This window comes from Loxodonta africana, chromosome 13 (genome assembly GCF_030014295.1).
Source record: "Loxodonta africana isolate mLoxAfr1 chromosome 13, mLoxAfr1.hap2, whole genome shotgun sequence".
Classification (NCBI taxonomy): domain Eukaryota; kingdom Metazoa; phylum Chordata; class Mammalia; order Proboscidea; family Elephantidae; genus Loxodonta; species Loxodonta africana.
Genome location: NC_087354.1, coordinates 33,329,165 through 33,349,926, shown reverse-complemented (window position 1 = coordinate 33,349,926; position 20,762 = coordinate 33,329,165). Strand labels below are relative to the sequence as shown.

General features: G+C 40.0%; 1 protein-coding gene across 4 annotated transcripts in view; it reads right to left on the bottom strand.

Annotated features, from left to right (window-relative positions):
* ADAMTSL3 (ADAMTS like 3) overlaps positions 1 to 20,762 on the bottom strand; it is a 416,580-nt gene that overhangs the window by 233,090 nt on the left and 162,728 nt on the right. For all 4 annotated transcript variants that reach the window (XM_064267196.1, XM_010593790.3, XM_064267194.1 and 1 more), the window contains exons 6-7: positions 14,978 to 15,214; positions 3,066 to 3,192 (exon numbers count right to left, since the gene is read on the bottom strand). In XM_064267196.1, coding sequence (XP_064123266.1) covers positions 3,066 to 3,192; positions 14,978 to 15,214 — 364 coding nt within the window. The remainder of the gene's footprint in view (positions 1 to 3,065; positions 3,193 to 14,977; positions 15,215 to 20,762) is intronic.

Here is a 20,762-nt window from a genome sequence, read left to right as displayed (position 1 = left end):
AAACAGGAATTCCATCTGCCTGTGACCAGAACTAGATGGTGCCTGGCTACCACCAATGACCACTCCAACAGGGAACACAACAGAGAGTCCCTGATGGAGCAGGAGAAAAGCAGGAGAAAGAACTCAAATTCTAGTAAAAAGATCAGACTTAATGGTCTGACTGAGACTGGAGGGACCGCAGAAGACATGGCTCCCAGACTCTGTGTTAGCCCAGAGGTAAAACCATTCCCGAAGCCAACTCTTCAGACAAAGATTAGACTTGATATAAGACATAAAATGATACTTGTGAAAAGAACGTGAGACTAATTGCGCAGCTCCTGTCTGGAGGAGATATGAGAAGGCAAAAAGGGACAGGAGCTGCTTGAATGGACCCGGGAAATCTAGGGTTGAAAGGAGAGGTGTGCTGTCACATTACAGGAAGAGCAACTAGGGTCACATAACAATGTGTGCATAAATTTTTGTATGAGAAACTAACTTAAACTGTAACCTTTCACTGAAAGCACAATAAAAAAAAAACACATCGATGATTGTGAGGTTGGCACAGGGCTGGGCAGTGTTTTGTTCTGTTATACATAGTGTCCCTGTGAGTTGGAACCAACTCAATAAAAATAGCAACTTTCAAAGTTCCCGCCTTCATGAAGTCCAGAGATTGGAACCTCCATAAATTCATAGTCTCCTAGCTCAGCTAGGCCCTTACAGCTACTCCTCTATTCTTTCACTGTCCTTGACGAGTTCCTTCTCCTCCTTTTCTCCACGGCAACGCTCTCTGCAAATCTCTGAGGGGTCTCAGTCTTAGCAGCCAACTCCACCTCTTAATGAAGAGTCAGTCAAAGTCCACAGGCTGGGATACATTTAATTTCTCATCATCTGCCCCAACTGTACTTGTTATCCAAGTATCCAGCTCTTGACATGGTGTGGGTGTGTATACTTCTTCTTATCCTGAGAAAATCTCCCTCCTTTTGTCCTGGGCAAATCCTTCCCTCTATACATTCTCACCTCCTGTTCATTCATCAACCCATTACAATCTGGCTTCAATCACAGCCTGAAAAGCATTGAAACCACTCTTGCTAAGGTCACGATGATCTTCCATTTATCAAAGAGAAATAATTGGACCTTGAATTTGAGTTGACCTCACAACCACATTTACCGACCATTACCTCCTTTTTGAAATTACTTACTCCTTTGGCTTCTATGATACTTCTCTCACTAAATTCTGCTTTCATCTACCTACTGTTTCCATTCTTCTCAGTTGTCCTATCTTGGACTTCTTCCTTGTCTCACGTATCAGGAGGTGTTCTTCAGGATGCAGTTCCTGCCCTTCTGATATAGTTGACATACTCTTCTTTATACCTGCATAACCCAATATCACTAATAGAGGGTTCTGCTACTAGCAATCATGGACTGGTGTTTCAAACCAATCCTCCAACCACAAACAAGATGTAATCAACATCTGTTTGAAGTTATGAGAAAGCTGCCAAGGCATTGAGTGCTTATGAGGCCAAAACGTTGGAGACAAGGGAAGTTCAGAGAGCTCTGACCTTTGATATACATCTGCTCTTCATGAATTCCGTATTCAAATGGACAAATGTATCCACCTAGCTCCTCAAGCTGGGAAATCTGTATCATCCTAGCTGCTTCTTTAATCTCATAATCTTCTTTCAAAGAGTAACCACACTCTGTTGATTCTACCTAAATAGCTCTCCAATCTGCTCTTTCTTGTTCATCTCTCGCCATGCTACCCTGGACAAGTGCTTCATCCTCTCAAACCCCTCAGAGTATTTAAAAAAAAAAAAGGTTCCTAACTGGAATCTCCCTCCTTCCAGGCTCACTGCACAGGTAATCTAGCCTTCACACGCAACCAGAAATTATTTTACTAAAACACAAATCTAATCAAATCCCTCCATTGCCTGAATCACTTTAATGAACCCACTTAACCTAAAATGTAAAGCACAACAATGAAGGCCTTTATGGTTGGCTCCTGGATGCCATTTTGTCTTTTCACCATATCTAACATTCATTCAGGCAAGAGCAACATGCTAGTACTTTCTCCAAAAGGCCTTTGGACATCCTGTTTCTTCTGCCTGAAAAGCCCTCTCTACCCTCTACCCTTCCTGCAATGTTCTGCCCATTTGAGGATAAACGTAAGATCCCTACTTCATAAGTTATGTCAAAATAAATTCAAATGAATGAAAGATTTTAAAATAGGAAAATAAGTACTGGCAGAAAACACAGGTGAATAATTTTTTTCCTTTAAAGCAGAAGTCCGCAAACTACAACCTAAGGGCCAAATTCAGCCTGTAGCCTATTTTTGTAAATAAAGCTTTACTGGAATACAGCCATGCCTATTTGTTTACATAGTATCAGTGGCTGTTTTGCACTACATAGGCAATGTTGAGTGGCTGGGACAGAGAAGACATGGCTCACAAAGCCTAAAATATTTACCGTCCGGCCCTTTACAGAAAAAGCACACTGTCCTCTGCATTAAAGGATTTTGAAAAAGGCAGATATTATGGAAATGAAAACACAGAAATATCTGAAAACTTAGAAACTATCCATTCCAAAACAAAATTGAAAGTCACGACAAACTGGCAATAAGATCTGAAATATGTATGACAGACAAAAAGTTAATATTCTTGACATATTGAAAATTCATAATCAGTGAGGGAAAGATCAATATTCAAGTAGGAGAATGGGTAAATGACTTCAGTAATTAAATGAAAATGTATAAATGGCCAATAAACCTACGACAGTATTTTTTATCTGGTTAGCAATCAAAGGAAGGCAAATTAAAAAAATTATAACTTCACGGTTCATTTAACAAATTGACAAATACTTCAAAAATAGTAATACTCTAAACTGGCAAAGGTTCAAAGAAACAGGTAGTCTTACACAGGGTTAACGGGGAGAAAAATGTCATCTACACTTTCTGTAGGAAAGGCGACTTTTAGAAAACTGGTCAAAAGTTCTTCCCAAATGAAAAACTTAGTATTAGGAAAACGTTGTTCTCCTAATAGTCTAAAACATACATGGTTTTATGGTAACACAGTATGGGGTTTGCAACCTACTTTTTTCGGGAGAAACATGTGACTTGGATTGTCCCCGCACCAGCCTGCAGGTGGAGCCATCGCCAGCACAGACGCCACAGTTGTCTTCCTCGGCGTTACTTCCCAGTTGCCGATCACAGCCTACTGCCTGCCAACAGAGGCATGGTGGTCAGAAGTGGGCAAGCAATACAGGGGAGGTGGAGCCCCAGTTATTTCAGGAACCTTATTTATGATTATTATCCTTCTCAAATTTACGAGCTGGCTCTCTTTTATGACAACATAGTTTTCTAAATCTCAATGATATAAACTCTACAATACAATATCATTTATAAGATTCTTATGCAAGGCCCAAATCATTAAAAGAGAAACAGAAAAAAAATATTTCTGAATTGGACCCTTCCCCCCTCCCCCACTCTTATTTTCTCAGTATATTTTTATTTAGGTATTTTTATGTACATAAAATAAAGTAGATATTATAGGTAAAATTGAAGTCCCTTCCCTCCACCACCCTAGGTAGCGCAAACGGTTTGTGCTCAACTACTAACCTAAAGGGTAGTGGTTCAAACATACCCGGAGGTACCACAGGAGAAAGGCCTGGTGATCTGCTTCTGTAAAGATTACGCCGAGAAAACCCTATAGAGCAGTTCCACTCTGTAACACATGGGGTCGCCATGAGTCAGGATCATTCAACAGCAATGGATTTTTTCCTTCTACCACCACTCACACCAACACACACTAGTCCTTTTTTCTCATTTCCTCCCAGAAACAACCATTACACTGAATTTGATGTATATCCGTTTAGTCCATAGTTTTATTTTTTTCCCTCTATTTCTATCCCTACCTTCATATACCTATATCTCTACATCTATATATCCTTATCTCTATACCATACATTCTATATTTATACCTTCTTCCTGTCTTTATTATCGTTTTATAAAAATCCACTGCCGTTGAGACGATTCTGACTCACAGGGTTTCCAAGGCTGAAAATCTTTACAGAGGCAGACTGCCGCATTTATCTCCTGTGGAGCCACGAACGGCTTCGAACCACCAACCTTTTGGTTACCAGTCAATTGTTTTAACCACTGTGCCAGCAGGGCTCCATTTATCACCTATATCTATACTTATACAACCTTACCTCTCATTCAATATATCTATACACTTATCTTTACAAACAATTTAATAAATATAAGAAAAAGATTAATGGAGAAGATGTCTCATGGGATAAGTTGCTGTCTTTTAGTCTCTTGTGAGTTATTTTTCATACATACATACTAGATTGTTAGTTTTATTATATGCAAAAAAGCTGTGTTTTATATTTTCCTTTTATTTCTCAAATATGTGTCTTTTACATCTTTGTGCCAATAATATTAACTGATCCGATGATTTATTCTTACTTCCCACACTCATTCAACTTTATTTGTATTTATATAACCAATTGCTGTCTAGAGATTTCTGACTCTTGGTGACCCCATGTGTATCAGAGTAAAACTGTGCTCCATAGGTTATCGGTGGCTACTTCTTTGGAAATAGATCACCAGACTTTTCTTCCAAGGCACCTCTGGGTAGAGCAAACCACCAACCTTTTAGTCAGCAGCCAAGCTCATGATCTATTTACATCACCCTGGTGTTTAAGTGCAGAGACTCTGGAGGCAGACAGCCCATTTATAAATCCTGACCCAACACACTTGTACCCTCCCCCTCCCACCTCATCACCATACTTCAGCTTCAGGATGTTGAACAATTCAAACTCTCAGAGCATCATTTCTTCAAGAGTAAAATGGAGACAATAATAATATTTTACACAGGGCTCTAGTGAGAATTAAATGAAAAAATGTATATAATGTTCCTAGTATAGAGATTAGAACATAGTAAAGAGCTCAGTGAAAGTGGGTCAAATTTTATTATGTTTTTCATTTCATTTTGACTCTTGGGAAGAGCATTTGTGCTTTAGTTTGGAAAGGTGCTGAATCAGACTCTATATTCAAGGTGTAGAAGCAGAAATCAAATGGGAGGAAGGCGAAACCACATCTATAGATGACTATTTACAAAATGTTGGTGTTGAAGGGAAGGAAAAGATCAAAGGAAAGCTTCAGGGAGAGGTAAAAAGGTTGCAAGGAAGTTTAAGAAATTGAGGAAATTTACCCTGTGATTAGGGATATTTTTAAAATTCACAAAGGGCTGTCATGAGGAAAGGGTTTAGATTTGTTCTCTGTATTTCCAAATGGTGAAAGCTACAGTTTTAAGCATAATTTAGTTCAATATGAGAAAGTCTGAAAAGTCAGCATTATCCAATAATAAGTATTCAATCTTGGGCTGTGAGATTTTTTGGCAGGAAAATTATAGTGGGGATTCAATTATTGGATGAGTGGCTGAATCCAAAGACTTTTGAGGTCTTTTTTTCCCCAAAGATTAAGTAATTTTATAAAAATAGTAATAAAATATTAGTAATAATAGCTGATTTTTAGTGAATACTTACTATGTACCTGGCATTATGCTAAGCGTGATACACGTGTTATTTCAATTAATTTTCACAGTAATCTTATGATGTAGGTGATACCTTTTATTTCCATATTACAAGCTAGGAACCTGTACATTACTGAGGTTAAATGACTTGCCAACATTACACAGCTACTATATAGTGTCAGTGGTGGGACTGAATCCCAGGTCATCTGACACAAGGATCTTAACACCATGCTACGCCTTCTTCACCTCTAGTACCAGCAGCTGGACAATGAAGAAGCCAGTTTCAGAGGCCATAATATTAATGTTTACAAGGGCATGTGGAACAGCTTAAGAGTGGATTGATTTTGGAAACGCACTTGCATGGTTGGATTCAATCAATGAGCAACTTGTGTTCATGCAGCTGTCTCCAAGGGGAGTAATTCTACCATTAAATTATAGAGGCACTGCTCCTGGGCCAACCTCTGTCCTCACACATTCATGTCCCTGAGCACTCAGCATTTCTTGAGGATGAGAATAGCCTCTATCTGGTCATCCAGGAAGGGTGTGGGTTTAGGAGCTAGGATGGGTTGTTTTGAAGAGTATTTAGGGCCTTGCAAGATCTTGGGCAACTGCGTACCTCCCTGAGCACTTGTATTTGTTTCAGAATATTTTTAAAGTTACAATTCATCCAAATCTTACAGCCAAATAAAGCGTGTGAAACCATCACAGAGAAATCATATCTGAAAAGAACGTCTGGTTGCCTTGTGATTCATCGGGTATAAGCCAGAATGGTCCCTGAAATTGAGGGACTACTGAATTTTGCTTTTTGGATCCCATGGTAATTACCCATAATCAACTTTTTAAAAATTATCTGAAATATTTTCAACTTCTGTGATACCTCCTAAGGTCAGGATGTCTAATTATAATGATTTAAAAACTATGTTAATAAATATATCACTAAAATTAATAAAATCTATTAAATAACCTGTTTTCTATAATGCCAGGTACTACAGAAAAAGCTACAGAGTATAAACTAATTATAACACAGAATTCTTATCCTGAAGTGTAGATAATGAGACATAACACAAGATAGTGGATAACATAAATATTTTAAATACTTTTGGGAATAAATACTCATAATAAAAAATCATCATTTCAGCAATGATTTTTTTTACAGTTCCTGTACATGATTTCCTAATCAGGTAAAAAAAAAAAGAGAGAATGTTTAAATTAGTGTCATTACTCCAAATTAAGCAAAAACTGAGCTTTCCTGAGATCAAAATTAATCCTTCAAGTACCAATTTTTGGAAATAACTTGTCTTTTTGAGGTCTCTGAAAATTGGATCTACTCAGAATTTTCTAAAAATCAGAGTATATGGAGCTGTGGTAGTCATTAGGGATATTCATAAATATTTAGTTTCTCCTTTCAGCCCATGGGAAGGAACCCTGGTAGCACAGTGGTTAAGCGCTAGGCTGCTAATCGAAGGGTCAGCAGTTCAATGTGGCAGCCTGCTTCCATAAAGATTTACAGCCTTGGAAACCCTATGGGACATTTCTACTCTGTCCTACAGGGTCATTATGAGTCACAATCAACTCAACGGCAATGGCTTTGATTTTGGTTTTCAGCCCATAGTAGGACTGCACTTCCTCACCCCCTTAGAAATTAGGGTGTCCACCGACTGTCTGTGGCCAATGAACTTTGAGTCTAAGTGATCTGTGTCACTTATGTAAGATGTTTTAAGGGTCAGCGTATGATTCACTTTATTCCACTTTCCACTACTGTAGTGATTAACAGAAAAAAGTTATGTTCAAATGAACTCTTCTTCAGCCTGGGTCTTTGAGAGATTCAATGAGCAGAGACCCCTGTTGACCCACGCTGGACAAGGAACATTAGTAAGAAAAAAGCCTTTCATTGTTTTAAGTCACTGAGCTTTGGGGATTATTAGTTACTACAAACAACCCTGGTAGCACAGTGGTTAAAGTACTCTGCTGCTAACCAGAAGGTCAGCAGTTCAAACCCATCAGCTGCTCCATGGGAGAAAGATGTGGCAGTCTGCTTCAGTAAAGATTTACAGCCTTGGAAACTCTGTGTGGCAGTTCTACTCTGTCCTACATGGTCGATATGAGTCAGAATTGACTCAAGGGCAATGGGTTTGATTACTACAGAGTAAAATTTTTTCAAAAACCCATTGCCATTGAGTCAGTTCCAACCCATGGCAACCCCAAGTGTTACAGAATAGAACTGCTCCACAGGATTTTCTTAGCTTTAGTTTTTTTTTTTTTTTAATCCAACCGAATGTGGAAATTATAAAACAATATCATTAATATTACAAGCAAGCAAAATTTTGCTGAAGATCATTCAAAAACAGCTGCAGCAGTAATATTGACAGGGAACTGCCAGAAATTCAGGCCAGTTTCAGAAGAGGATAAGGAACCAGGGATATCGTTGCTGATGTCAGATGGATCCTGGCTGAAACCAGAGACTACGGGAAGGATGTTTACCTGTGTTTTATTGACTATGGGAAGGCATTCGACTGTGTGGATCATAACAAACTATGGATAACATTGCGAAGAATGGGAATTCCAGAACACCTAATTGTGCTCATGAGGAACCTTTACATAGATTAAGAGGCAGTTATTCGGACAGAACAAGGGGATACTGATTAGTTTAAAGTCAGGAAAGGTGTGTGTCAGGGTTGTATTCTTTCACTATACCTACTCAAGCTGTATGCTGAGCAAATAATCCAAAAAGCTGGACTATATGAAGAAGAACGAGGCATCAGGATTGGAGGAAGACTCATTAACAACCTGCATTATGCAGATGACACAACCTTGCTTGCTGGAAGTGAAGAGGTCTTGAAGCACTTACTAATGAAGATCGAAGACCACAGCCTTCAGTATGGATTACAGCTCAACATAAAGAAAACAAAAATCCTCACAACTGGACCAGTGAGCAACAGCATGATAAACGGAGAAAAGACTGAAGTTCTCAAGGATTTCATTTTACTTGGATCCACAATCAACAGCCACGGAAGCAGCAGTCAAGAAATCAAAAGACACATTGCATTGGGCAAATCTGCTGCAAAGGACGTCTTTAAAGTGTTGAAGAGCAAGATGTTACCTTGAAGACTAAGGTGTACCTGACCCAAGCCATGGTATTTTCAATCACATCATATGCATGTGAAAGGTGGACAATGAATAAGGAAGACTGAAGAAGAATTGACGCCTTTGAATTGTGGTGTTGGCGAAGAATATTGAGTATACCATGGACTGCCAAAAGAACGAACAAATCTGCCTTGGAAGAAGCACAACCAGAATGCTCCTTAGAAGCAAGGATTGTAAGACTACATATCACATACTTTGGATATATTATCATAGGGGTCAGTCCCTGGAGAAGGACATCATGCTTGGTAAAATAGAGGGTCAGCGGAAAAGAGGAAGACCCTCGACAAGGTGGACTGACACAGTGGCTGCAACAATGGGCTCAAGCATAACAACGATTGTAAGGATGGCACAGGACCGGGCAATGTTTCATTCTGTTGTGCATAGGGTCACTATGAGACAGAACTGACTCGACGGCACCTAACGACAACAACAATCTTTATGGAAGCAGATCAGCATGTCTTTCTTTCAAGAAGCCGCTGGGTAGGTTCAAACCACAAACCTTTAGGTTAATACCTGAGAGCAAACCATTTGTGCCACCTAGAGACCTGTTACTATAGGGAAACCTAGCCTATATCATTGTTGTTACTATGTGCCATTGAGTCGATTCCAACTCATAGTGACCCTATATGACAGAGAAGAACTGCCCCATAGGGTTTTCTAGGCTGTAATCTTTATGGGAGCAGATCTCCACGTCTTCCTCCTGCAGAGCTGCTGGTGGGTTCAAACGACCGACCTTTCAGTTAGCAACTGAGCACTTAACCACTGTGCCATGAGAGCTCCTTACATCATACAGGTGTGCAATTTAACCATTAATGGACAAAACATGGTCATGTTTTTCCGAACTGGAAATTTCACATAAAATCCAGGTTCTGGGCTTCTGCTGACAAATAAAAACCCCGTCAAGGTTATCCATGGTTGGTGCCTGCACAATGAGTATATATTCTCCAGTTCACTACAGCCCTTACCACTCCCTGTGACCACACCCCAGCAACTTCCCTCCCCGGCGGTGTGTAAACATCTGAGTTCCAACCCCTGTACTAAGCTGCCTAGGTAGGAGTCTTCTGTTGTAGTGACTGTCCTTTACCAGAGCCACATCTTTTTTTAGTTACAAATTTCAGTAACACCTGTAGCAATACAAAAGAAAGCATCAGTATAGTGCAATGGTGAAGAAAATAGATTCTGGAATTAGGTTGTCTCAGTTCAAATTCAAGCTGTATCATGTTCTAGTTATGCACCCTGGGAAAATTACTTAGCCTCTTCAAGTTTCAGTTTCCTTATAAACAAAATGGGGATAATGGCTGCATGTACTTCCTAGGGTTATGATGGGATAAGTGCTTAGACAATGTCTGAAATATAGAAAGTACCCAGTAGGTACTGCTGTCGTCATCATTGTTAGTTACTGTTGAGTCAGCTCCAACTCATGTCAACCGTATGTATAATAACAGTGAAATGCTGCCCCATCCTGAGCCATCTTCATGACCATTGGTATGTGCGGGTCCTATGGACTCAAACATGTAGATATTCTATTAAGAACAGTAAGTGGTTTCTTTATCTGCCCAGCTGTCAGGGAGTTCAATAAGCAGGGATGGATTATCCAATAGGCAAGGTAAACACAGTACTCACCTTGCTTACCAGATAATCTGTATCAAACAATTCCACATTTTTTCACCACATCAGAGTCTGCTTCTAGGTATGGCTGGCATCTGTCTCTCTCCCAACCCCACAGCACCTTCCTATGGAAGCAAAGCCTCTTTTCCAATTTATAATCCCTGAAAGGGGCAAATGACCAAGTAAGCAGGGTAAGCGTGGCCTTATTTGTGCTTATTTCCTAATCTGTAGTGAACACATGTGAAACTGTTCCCGAGAGATGATCTGGTAAGCAAGGTAACACTGCACTTAGCTTGCCTATTGGATAATCCACTCCTGATGATACATCAGACCTGTTCTGTGGCCCTGGTTCCAACAGGTCCTATATCCCCTAAAAATCAGACCTCTCAACAGCAGCAGAAGCAAATTTCCTTCAGCGAGCATAATCTTCTCATGCTCTCTGCTGTGCTCAGGCTAACGGAGAGTTGTCCCCAGGAGCACCGGGATGTGTTTATTTAAATGATCAAATTGTAAACACACTTGCAAAATTATCTGTAGTCTGTGCCAAGCAAACCGCAGGGCTCAGTCCACTGATCCCGAGGCCAGCGGAAAGAATCACACAGTTTGTTTTTTCTCACCCTAACAACTGCTGGTGTGCACGACCACATCGTACAACCGGAGTGAATTTATGTCAACATTATCCTGCTGAAGTGAAGATACTAAATTCAGCAAGAAGCATCTGAGTCACACCTGAGGAAGTGCATGCAGTTCTTTTTCTCAAATAGGCTGGCCAAAAAAGCACTCAGCTTTCAACAGCCAGGATGCCACCCATTACTGCCCAAAGAACCCGGCTTACCCATTAGAATCACAGAAACATGATACAGAGCACTCATTTAAAAAGGGCTCATTCATCATTGAAAGCCACTTTTATCCTGCAAGCCCCTTTGTCCCTGGAAGCTACTAGAGCAAACTATGCAACTGGACTTGAGTAATGAATAAGAGGAGAGGGCAGTGTGCTGTGAGCACAAGGAGAAGCCAGGGAAAGGGAACTAGTGTTAAGTGGATGCCTCCAAGTGATAGCTACTGTGTTGGGCACTTGGCATGTTCTTCGCGAATGAATGAATTTAAACCAGACCAACAAGCAGGACAGTATCTCCTTTCCACATATTGAAAGAGGCATTGGTGGTTCAGTGGTAGAATTCTTGCCTTCCATGCCAATACACCTCATGCACAGCCCCCACCCATCTGCCGGGAGAGGCTTTCATGTTGCTGCGATGCTGAACAGGTTTCAGTGGAGCTTCCAGGCTAAGATGGACTAGGAGGAAAGGCTTGGCGATCTACTTCTGAAGATCAGCCAACAAAAACTTGTTGGATCACAATGGTCTGATCTGCAAATGATAATGAGGATGGCATAGGACTGGGCAGTGTTTCATTTCGTTGTGCATGGAGTTACCACAAATCAGAGGTTGACTCAGCAGCAGCTAGCAACAACACATCAAAAAGACCAAGGCTCAAAGATGGTAAGGGGGTTACCAAGTGGTCTTCAACCAATTAGTTGTAAAAATGGGAACTGAATGCAATTCTCTGTTAATCTGAAGTCCAGCAGTCCTGACCACAGCCCCCATCTCCATTCATACAGAAGGCTACCCAGCAAATCCACGACCTCAGCCATAAGGGATCTTTCACAGTCAAATTGTGCCAAAGGCAATGCTTTTCTACTTCCTCTGGTTCCCTGAGGAACTGTTCTCTAACCATCTTTTGTCAACCCAGTTATCCTCAGATCATCTTAAAATTTCTCTTTTCTCCTCAAACCTCTCCCTGCTTATTATTTCCTATTTCACTACAATGAGCCCATCAAACAATATCTCCCCTTCCTCTCCATTCCCTTACAAACTACCAGTGGTCTACATTTTCTCCTTCCTACCTACCTCAAGGCGTCCCTGGGTGGTGCTAATGGTTAATACGCGTGGCTACTAACTGAACGGTTACAGGTTCAAGTCCACCCAGAGATACCTTAGAAGAATCAGCCATTGAAAAGCGTATGGAGTATAGGTCTACTCTGACACACAAGGAGTCAACATGAGTCAGAGTCAATTTAATGGCAACTAGTATTTGGTTTTATTCCACTTATACCTCCAACCTCACCTTCTGTCACTGTCCCACAGGTATTTTCCACCTTGACCCTATAGAAAGGGTCACAGATCCTCAAATACACCATGCGATTAATCCCGTCACCAGGGCTACTCCCTCTCCTCATGATTCCCTTCCTCATCTTTGTTTAACTAACTCCTACTCAACCTTTCAAAATCTCAATGTCAAAGCAGTCCCTTGTCCAGGGCGCTCTCTTCAACTCCCAGAATACATTTCTTTTAATGACAATTATGTTTTCATTTCATTGTAAATGCTCATTGGCAAAAATGTGTTAAAAAAAAAAAAAAAGCATAATACTACTGATAAGGAATAACCTCTGATAACATTTAGCAGAAGAGCCTAAAAGTAACTGGTAGATATAAAGGGAAACCATTGATAGTATGTGAAATAGAAGAATGGAGTTATAAGCTTTGAACTTTGGGAATGTTAGTCAACAGCCCATAACAAGTCAGATGGTCCAAGGGTAGGTGAGAAAGGAAGAGTAATTCTCTAGGAATCTAGGAGAGATTGGCTAGTCCAGTCTTGGGGTTAAAAGGTGGTAGTGAGAGGGAAAAGAAGTGTAAAATGTGAAAGACGTGATAAAGGGACCTGGATATAGAGGACACATGAGCAAACAGACTCAGGAGACTAAGATGTGATTTCAGGAAGGTGACATTGAGACTCGTGGCGCCACAAACAGAAACGAATAGGAATCACGGAAAAACTAGCGGGTCTGCAAAGGATGAGATCAGTTTATTTAGAAGACATGCTGAACTGGAAGAATCTGTGGGATCTCCTAGAAGGGACACCAAGCCTGCCTTTGAAAATGCAGAACTAGAGGTTGCAAGAGAATTAAGAGCCGAGAGAGTTGAATAGCTTCTGCACTCACAGGTAGGTAAGATTCATTTGTTCAGTCAGGTTCATTGTGGAATATCTACGGGGCCAGGCACTGTAAAGGTGGCAGTGAGCCACACACAAGATTCCAGCCCTCAGAGAATTTACCATCTGGTGTGAGAGATAGTCATAAATCAAATAATCACATAAATATGAAATTATAAAATGCTGTAAGCACAACAGAACCAAAAGCCAAACCCAGTGCCATCGAGTCTATCCCGACTCATAGCAACCCTATAGGATGGACTAGAAGGGTGGAAGCTGGGAGAACAGAACACAACGCTATGAATGTAGCGTAGGCAAGAGCTGATGGGGGCTTAGACTAGAGAAGAAGTCAGTGGAGATGGAAAGAAGTGGTGGATTCAAAATAAACTTTGGAGAAAGAATTGAGAAGACTTGGCAATGGATGCGATGTATGAGTTGAGAAAGAAGAATCAAGAATGATTCCAAAGGGATCAGGTGAAGAATTGACCATTTTCAAGAGTAGGGATGGAGGAAGGAGAAACTGGTTTGACGTGCAAGGTCTAGGTTTACTTTTTAAGTGTGTTAAGTTTGAGATGCCTGATAGTTCCTGGCACTTAGCAGGTGATTAGGTTATTTATATGCCATTGTTACTGCTGTTTTTGTTATGAATAAAGAAGAGGAAAGATAGAATGATAGAATATTTGTTATTTAAAATTTTTTTCAGAGATGAAAAGAGTGGAAAAACCAAAAAAAAACACAACTAACTGTTGCTGTCAAGTCCATTCTGACTCATAGTAACCCTATAGGACAGAGTACAACTGCCCCATTGAGTGGAAGTGAGTCCTATTCTCTCCCTCACCTGTCCATACTCTTCAGCAGCTGTCATAATACCTCTGAATCCTCCACACCCATTACCAGCCATTGGGATTTATGTCTCATTCATACTCACTCTCATAGCCACTACAGCTTTCTAAATGCACTCTGAAAAATCTGCTGGGATATATTTATACTAACTTTCCAGTAAATAAATCAGTATTGTTTCCCAAAGACCCAAAACTGAATTAAATTTAATAATGGACTCTCAGAGGACCTATCAGTATCACCCTTCCAGAGCAATGGATGAACAGCATTAGCAAAATCTGGGAACTTGTTAGAAATGCAATTCTTGGCCTTACCTCAGACGTACTGAATCAGAAACTTTGGGGCTGGGGCCCAGAACTCTGTATTTTAACAAGTCTTCCAGGTGGCTCTAAGGCACTTTCAAGTTGTAGTATCAGTGGTCTACACGAACCACAAGAAATCATATATTGTAATCTTTTTATTTGACATAGGTAAAATTTACCTGTACCCATTGCTGTCGAGTCGATTCTAACTCATGGTGACCCCATGTGTTACAGAGTAGAACTGCTCCATAAAATTTTCTTAGCTATGATCTTTACAGAAACAGACTGCCAGGCCTTTCTTCTGCAGTTCTACCAGGTGGGTTCAAACTACCAGCCTTATGATTACCTGCCGAGGGCAAATCATTTACCCCACCCAGAGACCCAGATAAAATTTACACTATTTTAAATAAGTAAAGCATGATTTATAAAGTCTTATAACATTCTCTAAAAAAATTGTTTATATTAAAATTATCAAAGACAATATTTCATTATCATGAGCAAAAGTCTAGAAGAAAATGATTCTCTTTATTGAGAATGGGCATAGAAATCCTTCAACCTGGGGCATGGGAAGCAGGTGTGGCTTACCTGACAGATGCCGCTGATACACATGTCCAGGGAGTCTGCGTTGCAACGAGTCCCATCCAGTACCTTGGGGGCCAGCTCTACTACCAAATTTTGTCCCCGTGCATGACACTTGAGTGCACAAGGGGCAGTAGAGTCGTTATATTTTGGAAGCCATTCATAATAGTGCCCCTGATACTGGACATCATTGTAGGCGGAACACTGCTGGGCTCTGAAGTCCTCTGCATCCGGAGGGCAGTCCTGGAGGCAGAGAAAAAGGACCACATGCACATCACCCAGTGAGATGAGCCAAAGGAAGGCTGAAGGAGTTTACCAGAATCCCACAAGACCAGACCCTGCTTGCCTCTGTCCTGGCAGTCACATCATTCCTACATGTTTCTTTTAATTCAAGGCCAACTCTGTGGCTGTGCAATTCCACTGGGACCTCAACGGTGATGACCTACACAGAGGATTACCTCATCTATTTTGATCACTCTTCCACCCAGGTATTTTTTCTGGATAATTAAAGTTTACCATATTTAGGTGCCCAATTTTGCCCTGTTTTAGCCATTTTAGACACAAATTTTCAAATGCATTCCCTTCCTTTTGCAAACTGAATATTTTTCCAGGTGACTCAGGTCTTCCTAAGGATTTCAAGTTGAAGAATTATTTGCCCCTACTTTAACAGTCAACAGTTGCCATCGAGTTGATTTTGACTCATGGCGACTCCATATGTGTCGGAGTAGGGTGCTCCATAGGGTTTTCAATGGCTGATTTTCTCAGAAGTAAATTGAAAGGTTTTCTTCCATGGTGCCTCTGAGTGGAATCAAACCTCCAATCTTTCAGTTAGCAGCCAAGAGTGTTAACTGCTTGCACGAACCAGGGACTCCACCCCTACTTTACACGGCCCAAAGCTGCTGTGCTGTGTGAAAATGTGTGTCTGCTTCTTTGTTGTCTAAATAATTCATTTGCCTTTTCTCCCTGTTCCAGGCCCCCATCACCATCCTTTACCGGTACCAAGTGCCTGCCTCCAAGTGGTTGTAGCATGGAAAGCAGATAATCTAACTTGTTCAAATTCTGTCTAAAACAAGAGCAAATAAATTCCGAGCAAATGCCCTAGACAGCTCTCATAATAATGGTACAAAAAGTGTTTGTATGAGTCTTGATGACTCAGGGTGGTCTTTTTACTAAATTACTGATTCCTCCCACCAGATCTTTCCAAAGGATTAACGTTGCTGGACGACAAAAATGTTACTTTATGGTTCAAAATCTATTTTTGGCATGCAAAATTCCTAATTAAAATAGATACACAAAAGGCAATATATTATTTTATATATTTTTCTTTATTATTAAAGTAATAAATGCTCATTATAAAAACTTTGAGAAATAGTGTCTATTTTTAAAAAAGAATAAATAACAAAAAAGATTCTGGTACCTAAATCTTTACACAAATCATCGATGACTTCCCAAAGACAAGTGTCTGGAAATAAAATTTCTGAGTCAAAAGATATGCAGGCATTATAGGCTTTTCAAAATGCTACCAAATTGCCCTCCACAAAGGTAATGTTATTACCAGGTTACATGAGTGCCATTTTCTCAATATCTATGCCAAGTTTGACTATTTTAATCTTCGAAAATATTTGCCAATCATAAATGTTAAATAGAATTTTGCTGTTTTAATCTGCATTTTTTTATTTGATTTATTTTGTTGCGAGACTATACACAGCAAAACATATACCAATTCAACAGCTGCATTTATTTTTATTATTTAGCTTTAATATCATTTCACATATACAGATGTTTCATATTAATTCTTCAAAAATTTCATGTTTTACAATACCACATGTGAGGAATGTGCGTTCAGTTAAATACATGAGACCAAATGGGCAACACCTGCCCAAAAGGTACTACGAGAAGGCAGAAAGGGACAGGAAAACTGGACAAATGGACTCAGGGAACCCAGGGTACAGAGTGAAAGGCAAAGAGTGCTGACACATTGTCGGGATTGCAACCAATGTCACAAAACAATTTGTGTTTTTTAATGAGAAATTAATTTGCACAATAAACTTTCACTAAAGCACGATAAGTTTTTTTTAATTCTTGTTTTATGTCCTTTACTCATTTATTTACTGAAATGTTTGTTTTTTATTATTCTAAACTGATCTGTGCATAGTGAAGTTATTAACTCTTTGTTATTTGTGTCAGAAATATTTTCTCCATTTAGTTTCGTTTTTGATGCTTTAAGAAGCCAAGAAGCTTTAACTTTTTAATGCAGTTAATTCTATTAATATTTCGCTTTAAGGTTTTTTTCTTTATTAGTGGGCTTAGGCTTTTCCTACCCTGAGAACAGTTAAGTATTTAAATATATCTTTCCAGTTTCTTTATAATTCAGTAATCTTATTTAACTCTTTGGTATATCTGGAATTTATTTTGATATGGAGGAAAAAAAACCCTATTTTTTCCCCCAAATTCCATAACCCCATTGCCAAATAGCTATTAATAATTTATTTAGCCAGCATTTAAATATATCATTTCTCCCACTCCTCCCCTTTTTACTATTTGTGGGGTAATGTTATTCAGCTATATGTATCCCCTCCTAATGAAGTCAGCTTTGCTCTTCCCTGAAGTATGCTGGGGATGAACTCGGGATACACTCGGGCTAAGGTACAAGGCCGGGAGTGGCATGACTGAGCTGGTGGCCAAGGCCAAGGAACGCCTTAGCAACAAGAAGAAAAACATCTGGGCCTAGACATCAAGTCCCTGGGAATGCTAGCTGCCTAAGGACTTGGGAGAAAAAAACAGTAAGCCTTAGCTTGTGTCCCCTGCTAGGCAGTTGCAGAGTGCTAACCTGGCCCAGCCGCTGCCCTGAGTCATCCCATAAGTAAGCTCCCCTAATAAACCATATGTCACGACCGCTGGTTCCAGAGTCTTTCTTTGGTATCTTGGAGACGTGGCCAACCTTGGGTCCAGATGCCACCGGGTTGTTACTCAACACTACTTGACTTTTGTACTTTACTGTGTTTATGATTTTGGCTTTTATAAACTGCCTCAAATCCTTTTCAGAAGTAGGTTAGGAATAAATATAATAAATAAATAAACTTTCCTCTGGGGTGAGGTATAATGCTTTGTTGTAAATCATATATTGCATCCACACTTTCATTGTTTTGACAAGATTAAACCTTAACCCAAACCACACCTATAGAAGCAACAGTCCAATTGAAGACTAAAATTGGATCACCTTTCTCTGTTGGAATAAGGACTGTGTCCTCAATCCAGCCATAGGGATGATCATCAATGATAAAGTTACATTGCCTCCTCTTCACCCACCCATGGTCCATTTTCTCCGTATATGATTCTTTGAAACCAAAGCAAGAGAATATAAGCAAACAATTTCCCTGGCATTAGACTCACTAGGGGACAGAACATGACAGCCTGTCTTAAGCTCTATACACCAATGAAGTATCACAAAATTAACAAGAGTGCCTTTGCAGGAAACAGGCTGGGATACTAGCCTAGCCTTAGCCCTTTCTGAAAGGGTGGCCAGGCTTGTATGTGTGACCTAGCTGCCTTGGACGCAACCGGTTATGCAGAGGCAAACACCTTATCCACATCAGGTCAATCTTTGCCAGAAACTGAAAATTGCAACAGAAGTTTTAATTGGCCAGTTTGCAGACTGGAGCTGAGAAATCATATCAATATGTGATTTGACCTTTTTTTTTTTTTTTAAGTGAGATGCATATTGAAGCAAACCAATCCAGTTTCTACAGCAGAGAAAATAAATTAGACGTGAAGGGAGAAGGAAAGATGAGAAATCATGCATTTCAATAAAGGGAATCAATAGAGGGAATGAGTAACCGGGGTTCCTCCCTTTCTGATTCCTGGGTCCAAGCCCTCAAGACCAGCTTATACTTAAGTTCCATTAAGTGCCCACCCTTCTATCCAGTGAATTCCCTTTTCTTGAGCTAACTCGAGTGGGCTTTTGTTCCTAGCAAATGATGGTCCCTGATTAAGACAGCCTGATATCTGGATAATGCTTTCTAGTTTACCAGGGATTATCATTGACATTCTCTTTTCACCACCACCTTTGAACTAGATAAGTCAGGATTATCGTTAGCCTAGCTTCATAAATGGAGAAAACTGTGATCTAAAAAGTCTTTGGTCACTAGCCCAAAGACACACAACTAGGATATGATAAAGCCAGAACTGATTCCAAAATTAGCAAGCATTCCATTATATGACACTGCTTTCTAGTAATCTTGGGGACATTGACTACTTATAGTAAGTGCTTTCATCTACCTGGCATCCTTCCATTGTCAACATCAAGCATGCCTAGTCTGGTTCAGCTGGGTCCCATGCCCTGGCTCAAGATAATCTAACGATGCTTGTGTCTTAAATACTCCAGTTGATATTTAGGAAGTGCAAATGCCAAATATCCCTCTGCTTTCCTTTCCCCCAGAAGCATTTTTTCATTTCAATTAAGTTCAAGACAACACTTATTAAATGTATATTTTATGGGTCTTGCCCTAGGTTATGTGATGCGGAGAACACAAAAGCATATAATTAGTCCCCGTTCCTCAGTGAGCTTGTTACCTTATCAGAGATGTAGCATCTACATGCAGGAAACACATCGAAACAGTGTGTGGTTTTTTGTTATTTGTACACTTATGGTAGAATTTTGAAATGGAGGAAATAAAATTGTTAAACAGGAGTTAATTTATAAAGTCAATTAAATAGATTCAATAAGGAATGAAGAGATTCTAAGTCAGCAAGCCTTGACTGTCACCTGAGAGAGGTAATTTTTATATCTAAAGAAGAAATATGTCAGTCATGAGGGACTAACCAGCCTGCGAAGTGCAAAGGAAAAAGAAGAAGGAGGAGGAGGAGAAAGAGGAAGAGGCATCGACAGACAGGTGACAACCAGCGCCCATTCAAGGGCCATCCTGAAGACAGGGCTCCTCTTCTCCCCCGCCCCCCCGCTAAAACCATGAGGAAATATAAGCCATGTGAACAATTTAGGAAGATAATCCAAGACAGGGAGACTGCATAATAAATTTAGCATTTTTACACAAGAAAGGTAGATCATTACCTAAGAGACTATTTATATAATAGTGCTGGACCAAGCTTTGATTGCATTGCTTAGTTTAAAATTTTCCCCCAGATAACCAGTGAGTAGGGACTCAGGAGAAATACTATTTTGCGACAAGCAAAATTTTAAAATTTCATTTTATCTTCATATCCAAGTCATGAGTTAAAATTTGTTACAAGATTACATTTGCTATATTTTCTTCAATATAGCAAATGCCAGAATTTTTACCATAAAAATTAATTATTGTAGATGGCCACTACAAGCTAATTAGCAAATATAGCAGCACAGAAAACAGAAATTTCAGATGAGATCTAAAGGAGGGTGTGGTGGGAAGAGGCCACTAGATATTGGATTACATATTCTAATAGATATTGGAAACAGCATGGGCAAGAGGAGAACAGCACATATAAATCTAGTGTCTATGAGGGACAGTTTACAGCCTGGCCTGGCAAGTTGTGAATGAATAAGAGATAAGTCTAGCCAACTAATGGAGGTCCTCAAATGCAAGTGATGAGGGGGAGTAAAAACAAATAAGGATCCGCAGAGGGGAGTGACATATGAAAGGTCACATTTTAGGAGGACGAGTGGGATGGCGGGATGACTGGCAAAAAGGAAGAGGGACGGGAGGTTTGGAGACAGATATGAAAGGAAGCGACTCTTGCCCAGAATGGGAGGAATGTCAGCTGAAAGAAAGAACACCTCCAAGTGAAATGCCAAAGGAAA